This window comes from Oryzias latipes, chromosome 3 (assembly GCF_053564925.1).
Source record: "Oryzias latipes strain Hd-rR chromosome 3, Olatipes_Hd-rR_3.1".
Taxonomy (NCBI): domain Eukaryota; kingdom Metazoa; phylum Chordata; class Actinopteri; order Beloniformes; family Adrianichthyidae; genus Oryzias; species Oryzias latipes.
Genome location: NC_136239.1, coordinates 18,372,684 through 18,391,088, shown reverse-complemented (window position 1 = coordinate 18,391,088; position 18,405 = coordinate 18,372,684). Strand labels below are relative to the sequence as shown.

At 40.5% G+C, this 18,405-nt stretch overlaps 1 protein-coding gene across 2 annotated transcripts in view; it reads left to right on the top strand.

The window, feature by feature from the left end:
• LOC101156479 (protein TANC1) overlaps nt 1-18,405 on the top strand; it is a 39,308-nt gene that overhangs the window by 2,385 nt on the left and 18,518 nt on the right. The window contains exons 4-10 of one of the 2 annotated variants that reach the window (XM_020712897.3): nt 1,381-1,473; nt 2,806-2,936; nt 6,571-6,871; nt 7,756-8,037; nt 16,654-16,770; nt 16,927-17,217; nt 17,895-18,022. In XM_020712897.3, the coding sequence (XP_020568556.1) occupies nt 1,381-1,473; nt 2,806-2,936; nt 6,571-6,871; nt 7,756-8,037; nt 16,654-16,770; nt 16,927-17,217; nt 17,895-18,022 (1,343 nt within the window). The remainder of the gene's footprint in view (nt 1-1,380; nt 1,474-2,805; nt 2,937-6,570; nt 6,872-7,755; nt 8,038-16,653; nt 16,771-16,926; nt 17,218-17,894; nt 18,023-18,405) is intronic. The other variant, XM_011490573.4, reaches the window with a different exon arrangement.

The window sequence follows — 18,405 nt, the reverse complement described above, 5'->3', positions numbered from 1 at the left end:
GGGGCTGTAAGGTACCGGGAGAGAGATGATGGGAAGTGGAGACAGCTCACTCCACACCAACGTACCCACCAACAACTCAGAGCCAAATTTCTGATGATCTGCCCAAACTATGTCCTAGAAAACGACACAGGTTTTTTGATTTTGGCAACAAAAAACAGCATAATCATGATTAAAAACCCACTGGGAACACTTTTAACAAAGATCAAAAGATGATCAGAGTGTGACTTCAAAGGGAAATAACAACATTAACTTAGAAAAAAAATCTAACCTTTTTAAATAATTCATGTTATTTGGTGGATTCTGTTTAATCTCTATAAAATTTGTCAAACTAAGATATTATTTGAATGCAGATTTTTCTCTCTTTTCATTTATTTAGATTTTAGTCTCACTTACCCGCTCTTGCAATTGTAACGCGGTTGGGAAAAGGGAGAAGACTCAAATCAGCAGCCTTTGAAAGGATTTGCGATGATGTGTGACACACAGCTGCTCATTGTTTTTGTACACCTTTCAGCTGCGCTTCTTTTTTTTTCCGGTCATATCAACTTTAATTAAGTTCATTAATTGAATTGAAAACCCTAAAGGCTGAAAACACAGCTGGTGAAACCCACATCTGTGAATCCCCTCCATCCCAAAAGCCATTTGGTGAAAAAACGCAACAGTTTACTGTCTTTATAAGAAGCACTAGGTGGCAGTGTTCTGCAACAAGTCCAGCCAGCCTTTCAGAAAAAAAAAACACAAGCTATTACATTTCATTGCATGTGCCACTGCCTCTACCTGAGCAAATATGACAGGAAAATTACAGCAACATCCCGCAATGTTGGGGGTTTTAAATAAATGGTGGCCAGGCAGACTCATGTGTACAGCAGTGTTCTGCCTGGCCCAGTCTTTTTAAGTCCATGAAACAAACGGCATTCAAACATGGAATTCCCTCGAGTTTAGGAATTTCTGTATTTAAACCACAGTGTCTGCGAATAAATCTGTGCTCCTCAAGAATCTTCTGAAACCCTCCGATGATGCATACATTGAAACACACCCACACACATCAAAGTGTAAAGCTCTTCCTATCACACACACCTAACACACACACACACACACACACACACATTAGCAGCACTAATATATGATAGAAAATTAACCACCATAGAGGAGAGATTTTTTTTTTCAATTCAGGGTTTATACTGTTTACATTCAGCCCCATACTCCTGGGACACAATTCAAATTCAGCACCGCAGATCTCATCAGAGGAAGCTTAATCTTTGCCGTCCTATCTCTCTCAGTCACTTTCTTTCCCATCCCTCCCTTTCTCCACCCTTCAAATCCACCCTCCCACCCTGCCTGCTCTCCCTCCTGCTCCCTCCTGCCTCTCTGCTGCGGCCAAAGGACGGGTAAGGAAGCCGGAGTATGTGGATGGCTTTTCCAGCACCAGAGATCCTCCTGTCTTTGCCTCGTGCCGCGGCAAGTCAGATCACAGAGGTGAGAACCGCAGGGTTTGGGTGTGGGTTCAACATCACGTTTGTCAATCCAGGTGAAGCAGAAGACCCAGAAAAGGGAATCATCTACGATGCAATGCAAAGAGTGTGTTTGTGTTGCCTCGAGGCTTTGTTTTAACTTCTTTCCTTAAGGACACGGATTCGTGTGAGCGTGTGTTTGACAGTCCGGCTTTTCCTGCTGAGTCTTCTGCTGACTTCTGTAAACGTTACTCATAGTGTAGAGGTTAGATCCTAGCATAATGGTGGACATTCATCTTCTGGGGCTTTCTTTGTGTTTCTGACCAAAGGACTACCTTTAGGCTAAGCAGATTTCATGAGGCATCCTTCATCCCAGTTGCCAGGCACCTCTCAGCTTCCTGTTTCCAATGGCAACTGCCAGGTGGTTTGATGAATAGTTCTGGACATTTAGAGTGTCCTCGTGTTACTCCTGATTGAATCTTATCACAAGTTGTTTTCAAAAGATTTTTCAGCTCTAGCAGGAGTGATGAGATAAACTGTGAGGACAAAACAAGCAATTTCCTGCCTTGAATTTCAGAAATTGACCTTGATCCCCACACTTAACTGCGTTTTGTGAAACACCAATGGGATGCAGTATTTTTTAAAAGGTAGAGGAATGGAGATGAAGTGAGAAGGAGTCAGTGGAGGGAGTGCGAAAGGAATGTGATGTCTAAATGAGAAGATGTTACTGAGGAGGAGTGAGCTGTAAGCCATGATGTCCCGTCATCTTGTTTATATGCCTACTTAATATGCATGTTACTCAGCTGAGGACAGTACATAAATGAGGTGTGAGAACGCTGAATGTCATAGTTCTATGGGCACAAAACTGAGAACTGCTGAAGCCTGGCTTTGCTGAGGTGAGCACAGACTTTAAGGGAGGGGAGACAACGCATCAGGGACCCTGAAAGTGTGATAAATGAATGCAGCACATGGCCTGTGTCAGCCGCCCTCACCAGGAGAAATCGTGGAGGCAAAGCCAAGGCTTTCTTCTCCACTCCAGAGTCAACACTAAGGTAATTGAAATTCACAAACTGTCCCTTAACCGAGAGCACCTGGCACGGGTGTGCACAGTGAAACTCACAACCTCATAACAGCCCATTTCTGCTGCCTCAAGCAGGAATCGGAAAGCCGCCGTTAGTGCGCTCATAATCGGTGCAGCTGGGGCTCCGCTGACCTGTGGATGCACATGTTACTGCCAGTCGACTGCAGAGGGAAAGTCACGAGCGAAGATGTGGGAGTGTCAGTTTGACAGGGCTTTCAGTTAGCCTCCTCCGACGCTCTTGCTAAGCTTTGCGTCCTGAATTTCTGTACCCCTCAGACCTCCGCGCGGAGCCCCACCTCGGGTCCTCCCTTTCCACCCAGGAACTGATGACCAGACTATGCTTCTTACTGGGAGAAGCAACGGCCGGCACTTCTAGCTCTCCAATGGAGGACAGAAGGGAAAAGAAGGTAGGACACATACCCATGCTCTTGCCCGATGCTTTAAAGTCATCTAAAAAAAGAGCGAAGCTTTATGAGATAAACTTTTATCTTAGAGCTTTTATCAAAACATTGAATTTATTCAAATTTATTTCCTTACTTTTGATTGTTTCATAAAAGGCTTCCTGTGAAATCCCAATGTGTTTTCTTAAATCAATAGAGCTTTAGTGACAAACTCATGTATGTGCATATGTCTCTAACTCTCAGTGCCTCTAAAATGCTCAGCCTTGGCCCATTTTCTCAGCCTCATTCCACCACCTGAGCTCCAGATTCAGTGTGCTTTACACAGATAGCAGAGCTCATGCGAGGAATGTGGGCTGTCCTGGCTAAGAAAGATGGGGCTTTAGTATAAAGGGAATATCCGTGAGCTGTATACATTCTGTTGACTTGCCTCCCTAGAGTTTTTGTGGAAAAAAAAAGCTTTTTAATAAAGAAATCAGCAACATCAACAGAAAGTAAGAAACCTATAAAGCGTGTGGTTTTAACCACCCAGAGAGCATACCTGATAAAAGAAAAATGGCCTTCTCTTCTTAATTGTTTTTGCTGGCTAAATCCATATATTTTCTAATTACAAATGCTTGTAAATTAAATTGGGACCTTTGAGAACTATTTGGCCAAAATTAGAGGTTTGAAGCGCTACATAAATGAGTTGATGCTGTTCATTTAACTGGGTCATTGCAGCTTTCTGTCACATACTGTGGTAGATTTAGTAGCCTCATCCAAGCTTCAGCAATAAGACTGATTAAAGTCGGACTACATCACTACTTTGTTGCATTTAGAAGACTCAAGAATGATCCAGGTTATGCCTAAGAGTTGATCTGAGGTGGATTTTCTTCTAGAAGTAGCCAAAAGGACCTTGTTCCATTAAGTCTATAATCTTGATCAGCTGGAAAATATAAGCAAAATTGAAATAAATTATGATTCACTTTATGAAGAAGCAAGACTTCCCCCCCCCCCCAGCAGCTCATCGAACATGCCCAATATGTACGGTACATCCACTTCAACTGAAGAGATTACTGATGCAGTAGAAAATGAATCATGTATGAGATTTCGCATGCTAACTGATGATGGATTTAAGCAAGATGCTTACATTTTTTTTTTCTGCTGTGTCTTAAAGAATTGCATGGTGCAACCTTTGGGCGAACTTCCAGTGCTAAGATGATGAGCAGCTGTCTTTTTCAAACACTAAACTTCTTACAACTCTTCCTTCTATATTGATGGGGAGAAACATTTTCTTATTTATGATTATCGCTGAAGTCTCTATTTCTTGGCACTGCTGAGGAGGGAATTACCAAAATGTTCATAAAGGTCACCTTTACTGATGAGCTGTCAATCAAGTATATTTGATTTGCAGAATCCTTGAACAAAGTGGGCACTCAATTTTTCCACACAGTGGTTCTGGAATTAATCTTAATTTAGAAAAGATAAACGACTATTCTCTTCAAACTTGCACTATCCTCAATTATTTTATTCCACTTGAGTCTCTTCTTTAAAAACATTATGATGCTATGACATTTTTGAAGAAAAAAAAGCTTTATTTAATAGGAAACAAGCTTTTATTTTGAAGAGTTAAAACAGTTTTAGTATGTTTTAGGACAAATACTTTAAACACGGTAATGGTACTAACAAAGGTCAAACTAAATGTGCATTTTATGATATAAAGTATCATAAACACTTAATCTTTTTGCCTTCATTGTATATTCTGTGCATTTAGAAACAAATAACTGTAAGATTTGTCCTCATATTTACTACAAAATGAGTTTACAGTAAAAACTCACAATCCTTTTAGTCATTACGTGTTGAGCCAAGAGTGGAAGAGCAGTTTAACCCTGGTAGATACTCAAAAATGGGGCAAGTACCAGCCTGGATGAAAATAACTGGATCTATTCTTTCAGCTCCCATCTGCATGCTCCCTCAAACACTCATTCACACGAAACAGCAGCCATGAGGGCAAACACTGTCATGTAGAGCAAAGTTATGCTGAATGGATGACAGCTGACACCATTCATTTACAACATTTTTGAAATAAAAGAGTTTCACTTAAACAGAGCCTCTTCAGAAACGAGCCAGCGCTCTGAAGAGTCACTTGCTTTTATTTGGGTCACATGGGTTCCCCATGCCAATCCGCCCCTTTTGGAGGCCAGCAGCAAGTCCACAGACTATTTATTGCTCACAGGAAAAAATTAATGTGAGCAAAACACTCTAAAGCCAATGAATATTCAAAAGAAACATTATATTATTATATAATTAATTTATTGTCACCCTGATAGAAAGTTACGATCAAATTAGAAGCACATGTACTTTGTTTCAATGTTCTCTTTCTTTTTATCATAGGTATTATCTATATGACCCAAATTTGACCCTTAACATCAGCTATTTGGTATCTCTTTGTGTTTATATTTAAAAGACAGATAACAGTGTGAAGAATTTATTTAAGTACGTTTAGTTTAGATTACATTTGTAGTCTCAGAATTGAATTAGGAAAATAAAGTACAATCATGTGTTCCTGTGTGAAATTTGATAAATGAATGTATACAATTGTTAACAGGAGTTAATCAGGCAAGTTTTGGAGTTTAAAGAATGTTTTAGGATGCCACACGATTTAATTAAGGACCTGTACTCTTTCTCATGTCAACAAAATTGTAAGATGGTCTAAACCTATAAGATTCAACATGCATTTATTTTGGAAAAAAAGAATCATTTGAGGTGCTTGTAATTTGAAATACAGTTTTATAAATGAAGAAAAGGTTTGACATTATTGACTATCACCACAGTTTGATAAAACTAGGAGACGAATTTCTGATCAAAAGTATTAGGATATTTTAAAATGATCACTTTGAAATCCTCCAAAACAAATACATTTTGAATAACTGATGAAGATTTAACATGTACACTTAATATGTAGACATATAGATTAGAAAAAAGTAATAATGAAAACTCTGGAGAAAAGAAATTCATTGTACCTTTATTGTTCATTCAGTTATTGTTCTGTGAATAAACCTTTATGCAAATATAGTGAATGCCATCATTTTACACAGAAAAGCAGTACATTTATTGCAAATCCAATACTCATACTAGTACTGTAACAAAAAACACTGTGGAAAAAACAAACTATATCATTCTACAAATAAGTAATCAAAAAGGATTTATGAAAGAAACCTTTAAGAATCCGTTTTCAGAATCAGCTTAAAATTTAATCAGTTTTAAGCATAAATGTAATCAGTTTTAAGCTGGGACAATGGAGAAGTGTTTTTCAGTAATAAGTCTAATTTTGTAAAACAACAAAAATAATCAGTCAGTGGTTTTAGAAAAATTGTAAATACGTGTACAGTTATGTTTTATAAAGGCAGAAAAGCTGAAGTCTTTTAATGCAATGATTCTGTGATCTGGAAGATGTTTCAAGTTTGGACTTGTTTAATTTAAATAAAGTTTGTTTTACAAAAATTCTGACCTCATTTGCAATAAAATATGCAAGATCACCAAAAACAGCTTTATCAATTAAGCCTGAGTCACCAAAATATGTATCGTTTTTCCTACTTTTTTATCTCTCTTTTTAGAGCATTCAGCTTAACTACATATCTTTGTTTCTGCTTTGCTTTAACAGTGTGACATCTTTACCCAGGGGGGGAGTCCCAGCTCCACTCTGACCTGCAGCACCACCTCACCCTGTTCAGAGAGCCCCACATCCACCCTCAGCACCAGTGCTGGAGGCCAGTCTTTGCCCCAGCCTTTGCCCTTATCTGTTCCTCACTGCGGATCCAGCACCAGCCCGAGTGGAACCCTCTGCAGCCCCTCCCGCAGCCCTGCACGTTGCTCTGCCGCTGGGCTTATACCTGGGAACAGCCCCGGCCCTCCATCTCAAAGCCCCACCTCGACCTTGGAGAGCAAGGATAGTGGAATTATAGGTAAGAGCTTGAAGTTCATGTCTGATAAATATCCCAAAACGGTAGTTGGACTCTACCTCATGGTTTTAAGTTTTTTAGTTGCACACACCAAGCTCATAGTAACATTGTCATTTGTGCCACTCGAGCCTTAAGGCCTGAGCTCCCTCCTATCAAAACTGGGACACTGCTGTCTTTGTTGCTTTCGGGTCTGCTTCTCCTAAAATAGGACACTTTTTTTCTCCTTAAATAGAGTTTTTATTTATAGTTGAATACAAAAGGCACATCAAGGGCCACAAAGCTCTCTGATTGATGAGTTAATGTCTGGTTCTGCCAAAAGGTGTGTTTCATTTCTGACTGAGGAAACGTGTTTTGTTCCGACTGAAGCAATTGTTTTGCAACTCAACTCCAATCCATTTTTTAAAGGCACATCTAGTGAAAATAGAAGCTTTTTTTTTCCTGGTGAATTTGCAGGCTGTTGAACTCAGGTCATCCTGTATTTGTTACATAAATACATAAACTCAAGAGTGAAAGTGTGTAGTTCTTTCTTGATTTGACAATAAACAGCTGCCTTGGAAAAATAGATGCTACTTTTTTTTTTACTTTGTCTTCATATGTTCTTTCATAACAAGAAATGTTGACTTCTTTGTGTTTAATCTTTTTCATTCTACTAGAAAACGGGAGGTGGGGTGGAAAGAAATGGGTCAATCACAGGCATTTTAAAGAACTGCATGAAAAATGGTTGAAAATTGGTATTGTACCAGATAATTTTTAGTTATTTTATCACATCATTAATTTCTAGGAAAAAAAATTATTCCCCCCAAAAAAGTCTTGTTTAACAGAAAAATAGTTTTTTTCTGTATTTTTTCCTTCTTTCAAGTAATATTTCTTTTATTTGCATTATACAGCAACCATCACTAGCTCTTCTGAGAATGAGGACCGCAGCACCTCCAGTGAGTTTCCCACCAAGGATGAAGGTAGCTCTGGAGTTCCTGGAGTCACCTATCATGCATGTAATGATCGGCATCCACGGCAAACCAAAGACCACTTGATGCCCCAATCAGATGAGATCTTTCATGGAAGTGAGATCACAGAGCCCAGGACTCCTCCCGCACCAAAAAGACCCCTCCCTCAGCACAACAAACACCTCACCTCTTCACTTGTGGCACCCCGTCCAAACTCAGTGGCAGGTAAAATGACCTTTTGCTATATTTATATGTTCCCTTGGCGTTTTGCACATACATCATTAACTGGATAAGAGAACTGGACTGAGCGAGTGTGAAAACGACTTCCTTCTGGCTCCAATTAAAGGAAGTCAATTCAGTCTACTTTTGCTACGATATGAATGCAACCATGTTGGAGCCAGATGATGAAAGTCAGCAGGGATTGGTCTGAGTCAACATTTCTATGCAAACCACTCTCACCAATCAGGAGTGAGGTTGTTGGAAGGCCACACCCCTACCATTTGAAAGCAGGCGTTAGAATCTGTCAATCAACTGTTTCGAACATTCGATGATAGACCACATATTTTTATTAAGGCATCTGATTGGCCAGTTTATAACCTAATGATTTTGGGATTTGAAAGTATATCTTTCTAACTTGTGTTACAGAAAAAAATATCATGAAAAAAACATTAGGATTAACAAGAATGTTTTAAAAAAGAATGGCTATTCTGGCAAATTGAATGACTGAGTAATAGCTGTTTATTTCTCAATAGAAGTCTATGGGATTTTGGCTTCTCGGAGCCAACGGGCACTTCCTGTTTTGAATGCCCAGGGAGGAGGGGGGCAGTCAATCACATAAATTAGAGATCTATAGTTTTAGCAGTGTCTTGAGCATCTTTCTCACCGTGGTGTCAGTTTAAAGCTGAAATCCAGAATGTTTAGAAAATTACACTACCTTTACCAAAACAGCCCCATTATTAACATCAGCTCCTTGGAGTGATGTAGAGGTTGCAGCAGAGTAGAGATGGAAGTCAGCCCCCCCCCCCCCCCCCATCCTCCAACCCACACCACACACAAATATGTGGTTCATTTTTACACTTTAATTTTTGTAAATAACAAATAAATGAGAGTTAATTAGTAGCAAGAAAGTCAGGAAGTTGACAAAGCTCCCATTATTTTGCTGATGAAGATGGCTAATGAGAGGATGAATGGGACAGCTGTGACCTGGGTGATTAATTAATGGAGTGATTAATATCGACTAAATAGCAAATTGATTACATTGTTTTTGAACCGACATTTTCCAGTTCCTCGTGAGCAAATACAGCAAAAGCCTAATTAGTAGGAATATCTGTGATGCCGAGCTAAACTTCACTGCAGCATGCACTGATGCTCTACTTACCAATGAGGCATGGATCTACACACACACACACAGCGAGCATCACCAGTTAGAAGTCCTCGGAGGCCTCCAGTTGTCAAAAAAAAAGTACCCCTCCCCTTCCCAGTCACGATCTTTGCCTGTGCACAAGGCTCTTTTTCTTCCCTTAGATGTCAGTTCATTTGTGGTGGAAGAAGAAAGAGGAAAAAAAAGATCCTCCAAGGAGTGGATTCTCAGTTATGCCTGCCAGTTTCTTCTGTCAGCTGGTGCTTAAGGCCCTCTTGATGAGATTCAGAATAAAGATGAAAAGACCCTGCATGAACCGTAGCAGCTACAGCCCTGATCTGGGAGAAATTAGAAGACGTAGTCACAGGTTAATCAAATTTATTGCACACATTACCGGCTGAAGTGTAATTTTATTTTAAAAACTAGGTGGAAAAGTTTAGGAATATTGCCCCTTTAACAGCAGCACTGTAACCGTGTGCAGAGGCTGAGGTGTATTTGCTCAGTTAGCTGTTGGATTATTAGAAGTCCAAAATAGATGGAGGGCAGAATCCATGTGTTCTCATTACTGAAGCCATAACCCAAAAATTACAGAGTAGCTGGATAAACTCATTTAGTCCAAAGTGTTATGAGATAGATGATTATTGTTACAGCTCGCAGAATGGGACTAATAACTTAGACAGTTTGAAAAAGTCAATACAAGGTGCTGATCTAATTAGCCTCTTGTTGAATGGACTAGATTGAGCCACTTAAGAACAGTTGGACAGTGGTCTATTAAAAGCATGCTCCAAGCAAACATTAGCCTTTTTTTATTGTTTCTCTATTGTTGCCTCCTGTAAATATTTTCTGCAGTTCATATTAGGTGCCAGGAGCTTGGGAAGTCTTCTTCAATCAGGCTATTCAGCTGTGCGCATGACTGCTGTTTCTTTATAACATAAAACAATTGTGTAATTTCATTCCTCGCCTGCCCTGACATTTCATGTCGTTTGGCACTGGAGAGGAAAGCAGTTTATGTCAGCTGCTTTTCAACAGAAACTGGACATGTTTTATGGGAAAACGCATTCAGAGGTTATAGAATAGGCCTGTTAAGCTGCCGCATTTAAGTTGATTTCAGTTTTCTCTCCAAGAAATTGGAGTGTCTGATGTGTGTTCTCTGCAAAATTGGGCCGTTTTTGTGTTTAACTCGAAAACTTGCAACAGTGAGTCCAGAGAAATACTAGGCTTTTATACCTGTTCCATTTGTTTTGCTGTTACTCTACCACTTCTAAAGCAGATTTCTTCATTTCACACAACAATCTTGTCTGAAAAAATGAAATTTCTTACAAAATTTCCCCTCATTTTTAGTTCTCAACTTATTTTAACATCTAAATCCAGAGGTTTGATGTAACAAAGATATTATCTTTAAACACAGATTTCCAAACTTTCAATTACTAAAAATGGTTTCCAGCTAAGACAGAAATAAAATCCAAACCTTATTAGAAAACCCAATTTTTTTCACGATCTTTCATATCAAGGCCTTCAGCGGGTTATGAGTGGGGTCATCCTCAATGTATCATCTGTCTTGCCGGCAGATCTCATCCTAAATGTTGACACTGATAGTTTTATCTCATTTTTAACCACTGGATGAAGATACAAACTGAATGGAATGTTACAATACATTATTGTAGCATCAGTCACTGGCATACATTTCCCAGAATAATTGTTCAAAGAGTTCATTTTTTGAGTGGGGGTTCAATGATTTGCTGGTCCCGGGAGTCTTTAGGTGATGTTAGCCTCTCATTGATGTCAGAGGGGGAGGGAGGCTGGAGGGGTTTGACCTTTAAAGTGATAAAGGATTAAGAAGCGGCGAACAGCTAAGCAGTCATTTGCAGAGCTATACAGGTGGGCAACCAGCTTTCAATAGGTTGGACTGTAAATAGGTGGAAGGATGAGCTGTCCTGGTGTCAAACTGGCTGAAAACATGTTTTTACTCATTCACTGTATCGTTGATCCACTCAGCCATTTGGCCACGACGTCTTCAGCCAGCAGTCGCTGTCTTCCCACTCCACACCTCCTTCACACTGTGTTGCTGCGGACTGTTCTCTGTCCTCTCACTGTGGATGTTTTTTCAGGCTGCAGTTCTCGACTTGTTTGTGTTTCTAAGCATGTCCTTTTGTCTTAAAAGCTTACATTGTCCTTAAAGAGGACAAAGATTTAGTTTTTTTTAATTACTTTTTAACTTCTTCACTTCAAAAGATAAAAACATTTCTGCTCAATTATGAGTTTATTACTCTCCTTTTGGGAGGTCCTTTTTTTGCCTGCAAATCAGGCTGTAATTCTTCCTCGTAGCCCAGTTCATTATCATATTCTTAGGCATACTCCAGCGATTCTCACAAGCATACCGTTTATGCAGCACATAAAAGCCACGCACTGCATCTGTGGTGCATAATTGTATCAGTAAACATTTAAATAAATCAGAAATAGAAGGGGTCAGCAGTATACTCTGATCAGAAAAAGTATACACAGATACTTAACATACTGTGTGTTTCAGCTGTTGAATTTGATATTTTACATCTTTTTTGGACACTGATAGTTCACAGTTCATGGTTATAGAAGCAAATAGAGCAGTGCTTGTTTGATCTATCTTTTTTTCTGGATTTGGTTTGGATCTTTTATTAATCCTGCTCTGCAGAGATTAGGGACATTAGTAAAGCGTCTTTATGAAGGGATTTATCAATGTAATAAATCAATAACAGTGTAATCCCAATGTATAAGTAAGAGGTGCATTTCAGTCAGAGGGGTAGCTACGCTTTCCGAAATGTAACAAAATTCAGGTAATTTTTAATCAAGTTGCATAGCAATTTAATAAAAGTTTACCTGTCAAACTTGTGTGTTTGCATTCTAAGTTGTTTGCACAATAAACATATTTTGCTCTTCAGCTATAAACACAAAATCTCACCCAGTATTTTTGTCAAGTTTCTAGCATAAATATTGTAGTGATCCTGCCCACGGCAGAAGTGCATTGTGGGAGTTGAGGTTATTTCTGTTGGCATTGTTAAATTGTTAAACAAATGGCTATGCTGAGGACATTGGACTCTGCCATTTTATTGTTCATCCTGAACCCCCAGCTGCCCGGGGTGTGCAGTGTATGAGACATGGGTCAGCTCATTCTTCTGCCTGCTAAAAGGGTTTAGGCAATAGATGCTAGCACCTTGCTAGTCAGAATAGTTGAGTTCTGCTCCATCCTGACTGACGCGACAGGCCATCCGCTACATTGGTGTCGGAACTGGAATTTGCTGCTGTCAGAAAGACGCAATGATGGAGCAGATACCTAGCGATACAGAGCGACTTACCCTGGAGAACAGCTTGCTTTGGGAATGCCTATGACAAGGCACAGGACGAAAAGCCTCGGAGCAACCGGATGGTACCAGTGCTCCCCGCCTAACATATCAGATGAGTCGAGCAGGATCCCTAGACTCCGCAATGGCTGTCCCAACCCCTCCGATTGCTGAGTAGAGGAGCAGCATTAGTCAAACCCCTGCAAAGCCATCAAGATTTAGTGGCCTGACTCTTCTCGAGCCTTACCTTGCCCAATTGGATTTAGCAGCCTTGCATGATGTATGTAGCAGCAAGGAGATTGGCTATCCACCTGGCCCTTAATCTGGAGGGTCCAGCACTTCAGGTCTTAGTACATATATCAGCAAAAGAACGTTGTGACCTGAAAGCCATTACTGCTGCCCTTAACAGACGGATTGGACAGCGAGTTTCCAGTGAGCACAGCAGAGAGCAGCTGATCAGCCAGCAAGTGGCAGCGCAGTGGAGAGAGTCTAGGAGCTTATGCTGCTCACATCCAGCTACACATCTGACATGGCTTCCCTAACTTTTCAAGTGCTGCCAGGGAAGAGCTAAGCCTTCATGCATTTCTGTGGGGTCTGACACCTGAACCTCTGCGCCAACACGTGCGTTTCTCCTTTCCCACCACCGTGGGAGAGGTGCTGAGAGAAGCTGAACAGGCAGAGGAAGTTTTGTGTGCTGGGTGAACTGACAGATCCCCACTGGTGAGGGCTGCTGAACAAGAGTTGGAGGACTTTGTGCAGGAAGAGGTCAGTCAAGCTGCCAGATGCTACCCGATTGCTGCCACCGCTGTGGAGAACCAGGGCATTTTGCCAGAGACTACCAAGTACTCAAGTACTGAGGGAGTAGGGGGGCCCTCCCCCCAAACCCCAACACCCCTTCGAACCATCTCTCCAATGGTAGGCCGCTGTGACCCAACACATAGTTTATATTTGGACTGTTACATTGGTGGCCAACCCTTCAGTGCATTGGTGGACACAGGGTCCACCATCTGTCTTTTTCAAGAAGGGACTGTTACCAGGGACTTCAGGCTGTCTCCTTGAGGGCTGGGTTATTATTCCATTATTATTATTAACCATCATGCCAGGGAAGAAATTGTTGCAGATGGGAGCTGGGGCTCTTAAGTGGGAACATGAATTTTGGCTGGCTGACATCCAATAAGACTGCATTATAGGGCTTGACCTCCCATAGGTCGCTGGGGTGCATGTGTTGATGTGCCATAATCCTCACTCTACGTAGACACTGAAGCCATCCAACTGTGGTCTGGAAAAAGCCACAAGAAGGAGCAACAGAGTACCGGTACTTCAGCCCACCACAACAAACCTGCACAAAAACAGGGCCACTATCGATGGTCTCTGAAACTTGGCTACAATGTCTGATAATGCAAAACTTACATACTAGTAACTTTTCAGTAAGATGTAAAGACTTACTGAATTCAGATTTGGCCATTAGACCAAATTCTTCCTGTACCCCTCCATTTAGCTCTCCAAATGGAGCTATGAAAAATAGTCTTTTCTAATTTGGACGTCACAACACTTCTTGTGGACCCCCTCTTCCCCTGGGTGTCCTCCTCCTGGGCGGGGACGGCTGGCCCCTGCCTTGCTCCTTCCTGGACCAACTTTGGGCCGGGTGGATGGCTGCCTGGAGCGCGGGGCGGGTCTCCCTTGGGGGGTCCTGGCTCGTACCTGGGGTTGGGGTGGGGGGATGCCCAGAACTCCTGGGTGGTGATGAGGTGCTCGTCTGAGGTTGTGGACGCTCTTCTGGGGCGGGGCCCCGCGTTGGGCCCTCCTGGCGCGGCGGGGGGTCTGCTCTCTTGGTTGGGCCGGACTGCACTTTCTGTCCCTGCTCTCTCTGGGGTCCCCCGTGGTGGTCCTGCTGGCCCTGGCCTGGATGGCGGATGTGATCACCCTGGGGGCAGTTGTTCTCCATCTGCTGCCGTGCGGGTGTTGGGGGGTTCTGGCTGCCACTGCTGCTGCGGCGGGGGTCTTGGTGTGGGGATGACTGGGCACTCTCCCTCCTTCTTTTTATATTCCATCATCCATTTTAGAAGAACATAAAGACTCACATGAGCACAGGTGTTAGCTCACCTTTGCACTAATATTTTGCGTGAAAAAACTATTTTGGGAAACCCAACCCCTCCAAATGCCCCTACAATTGGAGGGATAGGGCGAAACCGTATAGGGGAAGAATTCAGATTTGGCCAAAAACTTGAATTTCTTGCTGAAATATTTGACCTTAACAAACATTTTTTATGCAAGTGTTAAAGTGTTAAGTGTTTTTTATTTTACATAATATTTTTAATATTGTTGAGTGGTCTTGATTCAATAAACAGACTTGCTGGATTCAGAAAAGCTGGAAAGTTTTATACATCTCCTGCCCACTCCTCTGGCCACGAGATTACTTTGTATTACAGGATTTAGTGGTCTTGAACCGGGTTTTACAAATTTTCTTTGAATCCACAGCTGACTATGTCTCCGTCTATAAAGACCCTCTCAGATCATCTACTGATCTATGTTAAAAGTGTTTTAAATCATGATTATGCAGTTTTTAGCCAAAATCAAAAAACCTGTATCTTTCTAGAACATAGTTTCTGCAGAGCGACTGAAGTTCATTTGAAAGTCATCTTTGAGTTGTGAGTTGGACCGTTGATGCAGAGTAATCCCCCAACTTCCCCCCACTCATTTGTTTACATGCTCTTGCGTTAGCTTACAGTAGGGCTGCACGATATGAGCAAAACTTGCGATATGCGATATTAGTGATCGATATTGCGATAACAATATAATTTGCGGTATATAAATAAATAGCAAAACAACCAAAACATAATTACCATTTCATTGCAACAGTTTAAAAAAATGATACTCCAAATGACCTTCTTTTACGTAGGAGGCAAACATCTAACATAAAAGGGCTCATCTGATTGTTTAACATCGGAAAGGGTCCATCCAATTGGTCAAATGCATAAATAGATTTATTTGATTCGTTAAATGCTTCAAGCTGCCATAGGATTGTTTTAGCACATTTAAGGTAACTATTTATTGCGATTTTTGATGACTTTTGCGATATAGATATTGCACTGCCTCTATGTCACTGCTAAAAACTTTTCCCAACATAATTTTTAGCGTCTGTTCCTGATTCACAATGATGTGTAAAAGAAATAATATGAAATGCAATTTTAAGCCTAATACTCTATATAAATGCCGCAAGAACATGTTTTAAAAAATACAAAAACACAATTTTTATGAGAGTGGTTTTTTCTTAAAATGTGTAATTGAACTCTTTTAGATAATTATTGTTTAGAAATAAGAACAGTTGGACTGTTGTAGCACCTAAACAGAATATAGTTCATGTTACTAGAGGATTATACGGAAATATGATTTATAATTTTAAGATCTCATTTTGTCTTCAAAGGGCAGGACATCACAACTTCTTTTAAATAATCCCTCCAAGAAAATTTTAACTAACCCCACTGGCAATTTTGTTTGATTTTGACAAAGGAAAACATTTTGTATTCTCTATTTTTTAAACAAGAAGAAACTTTTTTCTAGTGTAGTTATTTATGCTTCAATAAAAGATAGCTACATGTAATAAAGTCTTTTTGTTATGTTTTCATGTATTTCAAATAACCTTTCCCAACATTTTGTCTATATGATCATAAATAAAATAAAGACTTCCATAATAAGCTCTCCTTTAAACTCAGTGTTGTAATTGGATGGATACATAGGGAATTGTGGGAGGGTAAAACTCTTGTTCTTTAATGTGGTTTGTACTATTTATCAAACTGGCCTTTTTTTGTAGCCTTTCAAGTCATTACATGATAGCACATTATTTTCCTATTGAGTGCGGACATGCTTCTGCTTTACAGCCAACAATGTGACAAAATTGCTGACTTCAAACAACATAAAAAAATTTGGTCATTTCAGACTCATGTCAGCATGAGACTGTAGAGTGTGAGATGAGTTTTTTTTTTATCTTTTCAAGGTCATTGAAGATGTATCAGAAAAAGAAAAAAAGCTGTTTATGTTTCATTGGTCTCCATGGATCCAGTAATTGATAAGAATATCTGCCGTATGCATGCATGCATATATGTCTTAGAAATTGTCTTTGTCTTTGTGAGATTCAGAAGGTTTTCCTGACTCATTATTTCTGTTTAGCCACAAGCTCAACCCGTCTAGAAGATTTGAGTTATCTAGACAGTCAAAGGTCTGCTGGGCACAGGAGCTCTGTCCGCAAACACAACACAGCTGGACGCACTAGTGATGACTCGAAAGGTATTTTGACTTCACCTTAGGAAAAATAATGTATTTTAACCATAGCTTGCCATGGAAAGTCTTTCTAACCTTTGTGGAAGATCATCCTCACCGCTTTGGGTGCACAAAAACTAAATCTTTCCAACTGTTTCAACTCTCCTTTAATATTATTTTCAGGGAGATTGGTGCCATTCAAACAAGCAGACATCATGCTTAAGCCACTTCTGTTCGAAGTGCCCGGCCTCACAGCAGAAACTCCTTTTGTGGGCCGGGATTGGCTCTTTACGCGGCTGGAGGACGTCCTGAAAAAAAGCAGCAGCTGTGAGGGACGTGGGGCTGTGATTGTGGGGAACGCGGGATCTGGCAAAACCGCTATCATCTGGCGGCTAGTGACTTTCAGCTGCCATGGCACCCGAACGCCACATGGAGGTCCCAACATCCCTCACAGCCCCAGCTCCTCTCCAAAATGTAAGCCTCTGTTCCTTGGTCATCCAATTCCTCAAGCTGAGTTCATATATACCATGGTTAGGGCAGATATTGAAGGAAATATCACTTCCTCAGAGGGAGTTTGTAACTGGGTCACACACTCTTCTTTCAAGTTCTCCCCTGATGTTTGTCGGCTGATTGCCGTTTTGCAACCGAAGTGTGATTATTGTGATTTACCTCAGAGTGGCCCTAAAAAAACAACAAATCACAAGCCTCTTATGCTAATGGGTGGCTCACAAAAGTATATATTTCATACTGTGATGTTATCCCCAATGGTTCTTTAATAAACTGTGGTACTGTGGTAAATATAGGAAGTAATATAAACATTATTTCATTCCTTAATATCTCCCCACCAGCATTTTTCTGAAGTACACTAAGAAATTAGGTTCTGATATAAAGATTAGGATGAAGCAGCACAGAAGACGCAGGGTTGCAATTAGTTTCTAGTGTCATTAAATGAATTTATTTACATCTCTTCTGTATGTTGTTACTTCAAATCTCAAGAGAGTCTATCTTGATTAAAATGTTCCCAGCCTGCTGTGTTTTTTTCCTCTAGATATAGTCATTATTCTCTACAATTTAACTGTTTGTCAAGGTAACTGTGCTCACACCAGCATTTACACGGGGCTTGTGTTAATGTTAAATTGCACTGTGGTCAGGTGGTGACAAGCAGGGAAAAGCTGCCTCCAAGTTGCCGGCGGATTCCCAGACCAACCACAGCCCTGCCGCAGGAACAAGCGATGCTACAACGCAGAGGAAGGATGCTGTCAGAAGCTTAGCTGCCAAGGTACATGAAAAAGATTTCTGTCAAACTCTGTTATTGAAGCTGAACGAAAAGTTTCAAAAGTGCACTTAGTTGTGGATTTAGGAAAAATCACAAAAACTGGTCTGCCATGAATCTGAATAAACAAAAAAAAGCAAGATTAAAGTACTAATAACTGATTTGTGGACACCACTTTAGGCATTATCCTTTACTTTATGCTCACATTTATAGATTTAAAATGAAATTCATGCGATTAAACAAAAAAAAAGTGCTAATTTGTCTTTAATCAATGAATTGCAATTAACATGATAATTTGACACCCCTAACTACACCATCAATGTTCAAGGTCTATTTTTACAAAGCAGAAAAAACAAGATTGAATAATTGTGACTTTTATTGTCATCAGC